Source organism: Acanthaster planci, linkage group LG09, assembly GCF_054643075.1.
Source record: "Acanthaster planci isolate LZ-2023a linkage group LG09, COTS_SCS, whole genome shotgun sequence".
Classification (NCBI taxonomy): Eukaryota; Metazoa; Echinodermata; class Asteroidea; order Valvatida; family Acanthasteridae; genus Acanthaster; species Acanthaster planci.
Genome location: NC_141785.1, coordinates 9,936,423 through 9,948,269, shown reverse-complemented (window position 1 = coordinate 9,948,269; position 11,847 = coordinate 9,936,423). Strand labels below are relative to the sequence as shown.

Here is an 11,847-nt window from a genome sequence, read left to right as displayed (position 1 = left end):
TATCAAATGAGGGAGCCTTATAAGGGTTATGCGACCTGGCGGGCCGAGCGCGACGACCGTGTAGTGCGTATCGCGCCGGCTGAAGGGATGGCTATGGCTAGGGAAGAGCAACGTAAGTCTGACTTGATTCAAGCCTTAGATATTAACACGTTTGGAAATACGGGGAGACGCGACAATAGACGTAGCCATAGCTCTAGAAGCCCGTTTTGGCTACGGTCATAAGCATTATGCATTTTGTCCTCGATAATGTGCGAGCCAGTTGTATTATGCGCGCAGCAAATACCTCGTCCCCAGGGGCTACTCGTTTTGTTTTAATAGAAGGCCATGGGCGCGCACTGCAGACTATTAAAAAAAGGTTGGTGCTGCAGAGTAATCAAGGGATTGCTCATATCGTGCACGATCGCTACATGATAAAAAAATAATGAGAACATTTTTGTTGGCAGTTGGTGGGTGATCGCCATGTCCGCGATGATCGCAGCTCATTACGACAACACCCTCTCGCTGCGGCGGAAGCTTAACATTTTTTGCAGGTGTCCTTTAGTCACCCGTCGCATCATCGTCGTGAGCACAGTACAACTCGACGGGCGGAAGCGGTGAGCTGGGAAAACAAAAATCTGCTAGATGGAAACGACTCAAATGCACAGCGCGGCGTCAGTCTTTGTATAAAAGCGATGGGGATGGTGCAAAGACACGATGCGATGGCATGACACAGTGGAGCCGTCGTGTCGTGCGTTGGAGCAGCTACGCAATGTGTGACAATAGTATACAGCATCACAGTGTGCTCCCCCTCACAAGCAAATACTTTCCTCTTTTTTGAAAGGGAATTGTCAACTGGCGGTAGGCCTACTTATGGTTATAAATCGATGCTTGATTGATACTCTGTTACACTTCATGTGCTCTTCAAGACTGCAAAAGTTCCCCCCACTTCCCCGAGTCGTCTCGTAAAAGCACATACATATAAATGTATACAGAGCTCTCTCGCAGTCGAGCTTGAGAAAACTATACATGTACAACCACACTGCCCCACCATTCAAATTAGTAATTCAAAAAGCTCAATGAGTATATTACAAAAAAATATAACCTTGTGCGCATATGTTTTATGACCGGGAGACCTGCTGGACGTGTATGAAGCCCAAATGATGCATGTGCGTGACTACAACATTAATTCTTAACGATCTTTGTTGCTGGAAGAGGGGATTTTACTGCAAAGAGTGGCGAACAAACATGATCGCAAATTGAGACAGGACAAGTTTCGTAACTAAGACTTTTCAAAAGTCCAAGCCAGTATTCTTCATTAGCTCGATATACCGGTTTCCGCAGCTAAGTGCGAATACCTTGTGACCTCTAACCCTATCGACAGTGTGCGAGGTTTGAGGAAATTGGAACGTCTTAAAGTAATAAAAACTCAGCGGAGTGTATGTGTACATTTTAATGAGATAGGCTCATCGTATTAAACAATTTTGTTACGTGTAATAATTGCAAAATAAAATTGAAAATTACAAAATGTAGGCCTATAAAACTACGATGAAAGACATTCAAAACCTCGAATGGTCTTAACATCTGCTGAAAGAACCTCCAGTAATTTTGTCACTCGATTCCATGAGGTTCTTTAAAAAAAAAAAATCACCGAAAATACTGATAAGCATGCCGCAGGCACAGTGAGGCCTGCTCAGAGTTAAAAAAATCGATTGCTAGACCAAAGTGTAACTCAGCAACTGATTCCAAAATTACAGACACTGCCTATCACGGTATAATGCCATAGTAACCGTGTGCTCTGTATGCGAGGCCACAACACAGGCCTATAGAAAAATGAAACCAACAATTCGTGGACCGAAATATTCATGAAAATGACAACAACGTGCATTATTCTCCAACCGGATTAAGGATGTTCAGGAAAGGAGCATGCGTAATCGATCATGTGGACAGACGGCTGTTGCCTGACTCCGACGTTGCATTTTTAGGAACCCAACACTGCGGAGCCATATGGTGCTGATATATCCATCTGAGTCTAGACCTATGTACAAACGTAGGTAAGCTGAACAGCTGTTACAGTTCAAATCTATGAAACAACCTACAACAGCCAAATCTTCATTTGCATCCCCCATCACCCACGACAGTCTGAGATCTCTCCTGCATGACTCTTGCAGGTTGATGGTTGCTGTCTTGGTTGTGTACACAGACATCGCTTCATCTACACAGCCACTGGCACAAGAGCGGTTAGGACTAGACAGCAAGGTAACGTGTGACAATCTATTTCCCCGTTACTGTTTTTTTTTACTATTCTTGTATGAGTCGATTACATCAACAGAGTACAGGAATACTGTAAATTGTCATTTCTTTATGTAGATCACAGTCGGAAGAGCCATACAATAACGTTATTTTTGGGCTACATTGACAACGATCTTAAAATTGTCCTTTGTAAAAAAATTGTATATTCAATATAGGCCTAGGCCTATGTCCGCAACCGTTATAATAATATTCAAGAGAATGTTAAGTGATGAACATGAAGTCACTTAACTATTTCCAAATAAACACAGATGAACGGCAGTTATTTCAACAAATTTAACGGTGACTTAAAAATGAGGCTTTGTGTATTAGCTATCCTCTTGCTGTACTGCGTTGCATGGTAAATTGTCGCATTTGCTTTTTGAAATTTACGGTTCGTACAACGTGTCGGCTTTTCTACGCAGGCATTAATTTGCCCGGAGCAACTCACGAAATTGTAATGAGAATACTGGTGTACGATAGTGAAAAGTTAATGGATCGCAAAGGCAGGGAAGGTTTTCTCCTGTGCCCAATAAATTCATGCCACATTATTCTGTAGTGAGAATTAATTGAGGGAGATAATTATTATTCCATCGCCCTGAAATTCAGCGCAGTCACGTAAGCCAATGTCCGCACAATCAATGTGCAAAGTTCTCTGCAGAATTAGATGCGGAGTGATAATGTTTGGTATTGCCTCATTTTGGAAAGCTGAATTCTAACAAGAAATTCGTATAATCTAAAGTATGATTCGTGGTTTAAAAAATTAAGAAGCCGGATTTTGCAAATTTAAATCAGATTTTTCAGATTTGAATCGAATTTTTTGTAATGTTTATAAAAGTTGCAGACAACTTGGCTTAAGTGTCTATTCCAAGCATGCGAATTAGCTGCACGTGTGTTAATGTTTTCTCTCATTCATTACAAATTACACAAATTCGGAATTAAAGTAAGAAATTTCAATTAAGTGAATCAAGTAATCTGATTAAAATCACAAACCACCTCAAATGTTGCCACGCGTCCAGGTAAAATGCATACAGTATATACAAACATGTATCGCAGAGAAGGCAGTTTCTGTAGAGACGCAGGTACATATACCAAAGGTGAAATGCGTAACAGGTTTAAAACCAAAATATAAATTTTGACAAAACCAGAGTGCACGGGAATTGCTTTAATACAAGGAACTCATACCTAATAACCAGTGAGTAGAAAAATATCATCCAACACACGTGCATGTATTTATTTTACATCCTATTTGTGAGTACGATTTTACCGCATAATGACCAACATTTCTAATCTCAATGTGCATGTAGAGATAAAGGATAGATATACGCTGATCCTTAACCATGTTACACTAAGAAGTGGACACTTCAAATGACGTGAAATTAAATCAGGATTTTAAATCCTTTACATGATATTCATGCACAGAATCCAAAAAGTTGATTGAAATCCAAACAAGTGGCTTAAAATGAACGAAATAATCCTGTCAAAATAATCCTGTTGTGTGTAGTACGTGTACATGTGCATTTGTAATTTCTTATACCAGGAACTGAAGGGCTCACAGAGGGGGATTTGCTGTTTAATTAATGTGCAAAACCTGGTAAACTTATCAATGAGTTGGAAAAAACATTAAAAAGTGAACCATTTTTGTCTAATTCCAAAAACAATTATGTTGATCAGCCAACCCTGATCGAAAGTAGGGCTGATGCTTTTCAGCGTCGTTCCTTTACCGTTTGAATACAACTCGGATTTGGATGATTGAGTTCTTGACGTCTAAGTTTAAGCAATCTCTGTGCCTTTATTTGAAAGCAAGCTTAATTGTATTGCAATCAAATTAAAGATTTTCGTGCATGAAGGAGCCCACAGATGTAAGCTTCCTTCAAGATCAGAATGTGATTCGGATACAGTCTCCTTCTACACCTACATCACTCACTGCTTAATTTGATTCTATCGAGAGCTTGTGAACAGCCAGCCTGTGCGGAGAGGCTCAGATAATCTGATTAAAGTCCAGATTACGGGCTCATCACGAGGGCGCGTTTATTACTGTGTTATAAAGCGTTTGTGTGCGTGTGTCGATTTCCTAGGTACATTTATTTGTTCATGCGGAAACCATTTTTGAATATTATTTATCTCAGTTCGTAAACTAGTTATTTAAAATTGCTCTCTGGATTAATCATTGGCCTCCGTGAGTAAGCAGGCGGCGTAATCGGGACTCACATTACATATTCCAGTAAACGTGCAGCAGCGGACAGCAATTAAGACGCTTAATACAAATGCATAGACACGGCTATATAAGCACGGTACATGATCACATTACATACCATCACCGATATTTCTGTCATTCCTGCAAACAGAATTTCTGTCGGCAAGAGCAGTAAATGATAGGGACCTAACACACGTGAGCACCTGTAACACATTCGTAACCCATCTTAGCAGGCGTGTAGCGTCAGACCCCGAATGACTAAATTGAACGGTCTTTCGAGCGCAAACAAAAGCAGTAGTTTCCAACACTTGAGTAGGGTTTCAATGCAACATTATGTAAAAACAATATTAATTTTGTTAACATTCATTTGATAAAAAAATAGTGGGGTAAATTATTTTTAGGGTCATATATTATTCTAATGTATTCGCAGAAACCGAAAATAGCTCATCTTTTAATTGATTAAATCCGTTTATGATACCTCGAGGCAAAAGCACAGAAGTTAATAATGAAACCTCACACGTGTCAACGAAAAAAAACGTAAGCCGTATCTACCGTTCGCGACGTGAGAGGAATTGTTACTATAAACACACATGGTCAGTTCACACTCTTTCAAACATATTGAACAACAGCAACGAATTTCGGTGAGTCTCCAAAATGTCAGTGCAGTCACGTAGCCAGCGCAAATGCCGTGAAATGTCGACACTCCTCATGCAGGTGGCGATGTGACAGTTGATAGCCAGCGTGACCTCAACATCGCATTAGTTGTGGGTCCTGTGCGACTGAATGTTGGACCAACATTTTTGTATTATTTGGATTCCAAAACCGCTGAATAACGCAAATTTAGAAAAGAAATTATATCATTTATTCCCGACTTTTTTTTGGGGGGGGGTGTTTGAAACAAATGTACTAAGTTCATTTTTTCCCTTCTCCTACTCCAGGTAAGTTATCAAAAAAAGGGGGGGAATATTCGTTTTCGTGCAAAATGTCACACTGCGTTGTTAATCCGATAAATTTAAAAAATACTGGCCTTGGGGATTGTTTTTTACAAAAATGACCAGTAACTGGGAGGGATAAAAAGAAACCCATAGGATTTTCAATGCAAGCTTGGTGGTCTTTCTTAGCGGTGAGGCTAAACTCGAACTGAGGAAATTTAATCGCCCTCTCTCGATATTAAAAAAAAATCGGAGAGGAATAGCCCCGTTCCTCCATTCCTACGTCCGCCAGCGACTGTTGGTGAACCGTAAATACACAGTCCCTCGCTAGAAAAGTGGGTCAACATTTTTAACCCTTAACATTTCTGTTTTCAGCCATGGACTACAAGGTCCTTAAGTGGCAGTCATACCTGCTTGTCGTGGCCATGGTTGGTGTCGCAGAAGTGAGTGCATCTATGACGCAAGGCAAATGGCGCTACAGGACGGACAGCGACGGTGACATGCACGGAGGAGTACCAATGGGTATCCCAAATGACAAATGTGACAATGCCAAGGTGGGTGCGCAGGCCTGTCACTGGATATGGGATAAATACCTCTATACACGCATTTTAGTGGCAACATGCAAAACCATGTTTTGCGTGCAAAATCACAGACCAGTCAGAGACCATGATTCGGGAGTCACTCACCCCGACTCGGAAAACATTTTCATATGACTAGGAAGGCGTGTTTCTGCCAACCAATGACAACTCGTTAACATCTTTGTATTTTAGGGGCAGCTAAGATGACACGCCCATATTACATCCCGCTTGCTGTTCCTGCATGTTACTAGTACCACTGTGGTTTACATAGAAGTGGCTTGATCAAACATACATGTACCCCAGAGCAATTTTATGCATATCATTAACAAATCCCACAATAGGAACCGTTCAGGATGAATAGAAGTTGTATAGCTAAACTTTAATTTTTTGGTAACTTGGAATGGTCAGCAAGTTATTGGCTCGGGGGTTGAATTTCTGGATGATCTCTGAAAACATTTTCTTTCGAGTCTGAAAAAATGTTGCCCATGAAAGGTGTGTCTGCCTTTTTGGAGATGGATTCCCTTAGTTTCATTTCTCACTCTGGCAGGATCATCTTGAAGTTGACTGGAACAATATGACACAGGACTACCAATGTCTGGGATCAATATACACGAACGAAAAGGTATTGTACGTGCATATGCAACACTTTCTCTAAATTTCTGCCACATATGCTAGAAAATAATTGGTTTGTTTCTGTAGAATCTCTGTCTACAAAATTATCGCTGGCCTGGAGTTTTGGGTTTAATGTGCATATTTCTGCATTCAAGCAAATGGTATGACCACTTTATAGACAGATCATACTTTTCTGAGGGAGGAAATCACACTTTAAATGCAAGAAAGAGTTTTGAAACACTTGCCAATCATACGTCGGTTCAAATTTACTATGTGAATTCCATCGTCAGAGTGTTTCAAGTGACTAATCAATGGAACATAGCACTACGCTAATTTGTAACTAAAACACTTACAAAAGAATGGTGGCCATCGCACAAATAATAATCCCCCTTCTTTCCTTTTTTTCTAAAATCAAGACGCTGAAATTGTTTTTCCTTATTTCTCCTCAATAATGCAGAATCCAGCAACTATTCCAGCTGCACAGTGCACTACTCTTCTGGACCCAGTAAGTAAAAAAAATCCTGCCAGATTGTTATAATAGCAAAAAAAAATATTTTTTGTAACGATGATTTTGATATGATGAAAAATGATAATTTACAGTAAATTTTAATTGATATTTTATTGGAAATGTATTATCCTGTAACAAAAGTAAGTGTCCAATCATCCATGAAGTAGAAATGTTTATACTACACGATGTTTCTACCCCGACTTCACTTCATAACCTTTCTTGATTTTCAATGAACAAGTCTCATTTTGTCTCGCTTTTTGGCCAAGATGGGAGAGTAGATTGAATACCTAACGAAGGCATTTAAGAGGGTTATTTTCTTACGTAAATTAATTTAAAACATTCTGTTTACCTGCTGTTTTTAACCCACTGCTTTATGCTCGGAGATGGATTCATACGCTGTATACTTACCAAAATGTGGTGAAGCAAGGGAACAAAACCGGGAGATATGCTGTTTTGCCAAAAATGACCACAAAAACGATCTTTCCGTCAACAGCCGATTCACGTGTGCCTACCGGAACCCATCGCCTACCGCGACCCCATCCCAACGTCGGGAGCTCACCGCCCACTGTGGGCCAAGTTCGGCGAGTACAGGTACCTCCCCAAGCAACGATGGCTGCACAACCTGGAGCACGGCTGCGCGGTGTTCTTGTACCACCCATGCGCGGATCCCGAGCAGGTGGACGAGGTGAGAGCCATCGCTAATGTCTGCCTGCGGAAACACATCATCACACCCATGAAGGAACTGTCCAGAGAAACGGTAAGATCTTGGACCAATTATTTCGAGCATTAGTCAATTAATATCGTTTGAGAACGAGTGCCGTATACAGCCACTAACCGCCTTCCTTAATATGATTCAAAACTACAAACAAAATGTGACACTTGTGACGAAACATTCATTTCGAAGTGAAACATTACAAGTTCAATTTAAAAATACTCAGTCTTTTTCTGTCCTGGCCCATAGATTTTATGTACAAAGTTCCAGGTGGTGGTGTTGGCCTACGGAACTCATTCCCACTGTATTTTCTCCCAAAGCAAAGTTGAGGGGAAATGAATACTCAACTGTACGAGGAAGGTGATAGTGTTCCAAGAATAAAAACGTGTATTTACGACCACCACAAGCATTGAATCTGCACAATTTCAGGGCTATCTCAATTCAGAAAGTAAAACAAGGCCCTATTTCGTTAGAAAACTCAAGTCACTTGAACATCTCTTACACTTCTTGATGAAAATGTTCCCATCCCAATAACACGATTCAGTCTCGTCCTTTTTGAAATGTAAGCTGTTTATATATGGCATTCAGCGTACGAGTACATGTACAAGCTACAAGTTGTGATTTATACAGCCAATGTTGCAAAACACTTACAAACTCCCTTTTTTATGGCAAAAGGGAAAAGATTTTACACAGAATAAGACATACTGACTGATAGCCTCTTCGTTTTTGGCCGACAGCCATTTGCAGTACTGACCTACGGTTGTAAACTGCTCCTGCCATATGTTGATGCTGACCTCATCGTGGACTTTCTCCGGGAGCACGCCCTAGACGCCCCCGAGTCCTCGGTGACGAGTGATGGACAGTTTGGGGTAGGATTGGAGAGACCAGCCGCTCGCTTGGAGGATGACAAACCCGGGAGCATCTGCTTAGATTATTTCCGCCAGCTAGAGGAGGTTCTGTTGGATGGATTGCCAATTCTGTGGAAAGGCTAGCTGACGTGTTAAAAGTGTGAAAGATGTGTTTACAATGGAACCGTACTTCACCCCCCCCAAAAAAAAGGATTCGAAGAAAATATACAAAGTGATACACTGCGCAGGGGCGGATGGGGGGGCGTGGGGCAGACACATTTTTTTCACCAAAAAATAAACGAATAAATAAAATAAAAAAAAGAAAAAGGGGGGGAAGGCGAAAAAAAAGGACCCAGACTGCCTGAAAGTGCACCACAGAGGGCCTAGAATCCCCGAGCCCCGGCCCCATGCAGTAATGTCTACATGCTACACACTCCTGGGCATTTATCATACCTGCTTTAGTTCAAACCCCCACCACACACTTTTGGAAAATCATGGATCACGCCTCCTCCTTGGAATATCCTGGATCTGCACCTGAATAGCAAACTTCATTTGCTAGTTGTGGGTCTATTGAATTTCTTTGAATTTTTCCGGGGGGGGGGTTGTTTACGCCCGTAATAACTTCACCATAATTAGCATTGCCTACAAAAGTGTCTCGGGGCCTGTAAAAAATAAAGTCTTATAAAAAGAAAACGTAGCTCTCTTATCCACAGGCAGCAATGATGCCAAATCCAAATGATATACTTAAGGGAACCATCACGCAATGGTAACACTCATATGATGTATAATATATCTGTAGAATTTGTGCAAATAGGTCTGCTGTTATGTACATTGGCAAGCATAGTTTTGTGCAGCCTTGAGTCCTATGAGACATCTGTCCATAATGTGCACTCACCATTTTCAAGAAGTGAGCATAAACTGCACATGCTAATGTTGTAATGCTTTTGTTGTTTTCAAACATTCCAACACGAGCCCATGGAGTTAATCATTTTGTGACAACTGAGATATGAAACTCGGACACATTTCAACTTAGTACATAAAGGTAATGGGGACTGCCACACTCTAAAATGAACAGAATGTGAAAAGATTCCTTAATCCTTGGAACTTCACACATGATAAACGTGATGGTACATGATTTGTTGCCTTCAAAATCCTTGTCTCTTTCAGTACACTCCTACACAGAGATATGGCAAAAGAAAATTTAGGGGACAGGTGAAGTTTATGTATGTCTCCTTTGTGCATTTAAGGAAGGCTGCGTCTTGAACGTGAAGGACTACCAAAGAGAGGTAGGATTTTGTTTTCAACTGATAGAGGACGCAGCCAAACTGAGCTGACATCTGATAGGGCAAAATAAACCAAGAGTAACATAAAATTACATGAATAATCAGGAAAATATTAGTCTTGTAATAGAAGAAAATGTTCAAATAGATGACACAAGCGACGTAGCTGAGTACATAGGAATTTTATTTACAGCCTGTATATAATGTACATTTCAGAGTATTAAATATCCAAAAAAAAGGCTGTGCGATACAAACAAATGGAATACTTCATAAGAATTGAAATGCATCCAAGCTTGGCTTCAAATTACCCACTGAATCAATTAACAATGACTTCACTGAGCCATTTTGGAATTCTAACGCCAGTTGCAGTGAATGCCGTCCAGGGAAGTCATCAGTAGTGAGTAGGCAAATTCTAGGCCCGTTTGTTTCATGCATAACTGGATCCCGATCAGTAGTCCCAAGGCTGGTTCGTGCTATCCATCAGGCAGGTTCTGGTGCCAGTGAATCAATATCGGATCACAATCTGGATCTAAGAGAACTAAACAGGCCCTCGGAAACCCTCCAGAAATGGCTGATAGAGATCATCTGAAGACCGGACACAAGACCAGTCATGAGTAACTGGGCGAACAATGACTTGAATTCAGATTGGGAATTCAGGTGTCCTGACTAAAATGCTCTATTGTAAGCTTTTTTTCAGAAAATTGTCAGGGGCCAAAGTGCAGCAGCATGAGAATTGAGTCAACAAATCTTAGTGTAGGATTTTATAAACAGAAAAGACCATAGGATTTCTGTTGACAGTAATACCAACAAGGCTTGATGATCCCTTATAAAAGTCTAAGAAATGTGGGCAAAGAGCCTAGTTAAGAGAAATGCATCTCTCAAAGAAGTTACAACCAACTGTCAAATGATACCTTGCGTTATGTTATAAATTCAAGAGGCCAGTTATCCAAACTAACTTGGTGAGTGACCAGTGATTGATGCGAGTACAGTAATAGTGATAGCACCATCAAGAAACTTTCAGCAAACCAGCGACATGTTCTTAAATCATCTGCCAGTATGAAGACAGTGTCTCAACGATCAGGAGCATTCATTTCATTGGACAATTTTCCCCTGCACTGCGAGAACAGTCCACTTTGAGCAGAGACCATTCCAAGGCAGTGATCTGATAGGACTGGCATGTTCCCAGTGGAACGGCTGCCTGTTCTGAAATGAGAACAAGGCATTCCCTTAGCCATGCCATACATCAAAGCGGGAATGGACTGGAGGGCTCCTTTTACTGATAATGAGAGGGCACTGACGCAAGACTTGAGTTATGCCATTTACTGATGAGTTTATGTAGAGATGGTACCGAGGCAAGACTTGCGTTACGCCATTTACTGATGAGTTTAAGCAGAGATGGTACTGAGGCAAGACTTGCGTATGCACATCTCCCAGACATCCAGCATCTGCGTGAGAGAGAACTTGTCCGGCATCCGCTTCAGCTGAGATGAGAGGGTACGCTGGACTGAGAGGAGGAACGGGGTTTGATCTGTGGACAGAGAGAACAAATTTATACCTCTTGCCAACAGTCTGCCACGAATCCTCACTTTAAGCAGACGAGCTGCTGGGTATATGCCAATACCCTCCACACAGACTGCAGTGTAAGAGGCAATACCCTGCCCCAGAAGACTCCAAATCAATGCTGTAGTCAAGACCATCACTTGTAAGACCCCGCAAGACCATCACAGGACCCCAAGCCTGAATTCAAGTCACAGGCTATTTAAATTGACTCTGACCAAAAGCATTCTAGTCACTGATCATCCTGTTACTCGTGACTGGTCTTGTGTCTGGTTTGGCAAGTGGTAATGGGATGGTCTTGACTACAACACTGCTTCAAATGGAGTAATATGAAGAGACCTCATTTGCTTATCATCAA

The 11,847-nt window shown here is 41.2% G+C and overlaps 2 protein-coding genes across 14 annotated transcripts in view; one reads left to right on the top strand and one right to left on the bottom strand.

Annotated features, from left to right (window-relative positions):
- The first annotated feature begins 525 nt into the window (after window positions 1–525).
- LOC110980648 (uncharacterized) lies at window positions 526–10,097 on the top strand. Its single transcript, XM_087141340.1, has 6 exons — window positions 526–2,235; window positions 5,770–5,948; window positions 6,520–6,594; window positions 7,042–7,089; window positions 7,586–7,849; window positions 8,542–10,097. Exons 2-6 carry the CDS (start codon window positions 5,772–5,774, stop codon window positions 8,794–8,796), a joined length of 819 nt encoding a protein of 272 aa, XP_086997466.1. The 5' UTR covers window positions 526–2,235; window positions 5,770–5,771; the 3' UTR covers window positions 8,797–10,097.
- The window catches only part of LOC110980658 (uncharacterized), a 24,731-nt gene continuing 22,979 nt past the window's right edge, over window positions 10,096–11,847 (bottom strand). For 12 of the 13 annotated variants that reach the window (XM_087141328.1, XM_022237544.2, XM_087141322.1 and 9 more), the window contains one exon: window positions 10,096–11,460. In XM_087141328.1, the coding sequence (XP_086997454.1) occupies window positions 11,318–11,460 (143 nt within the window). In that variant the 3' untranslated portion in view covers window positions 10,096–11,317. The remainder of the gene's footprint in view (window positions 11,461–11,847) is intronic. The other variant, XR_015426460.1, reaches the window with a different exon arrangement.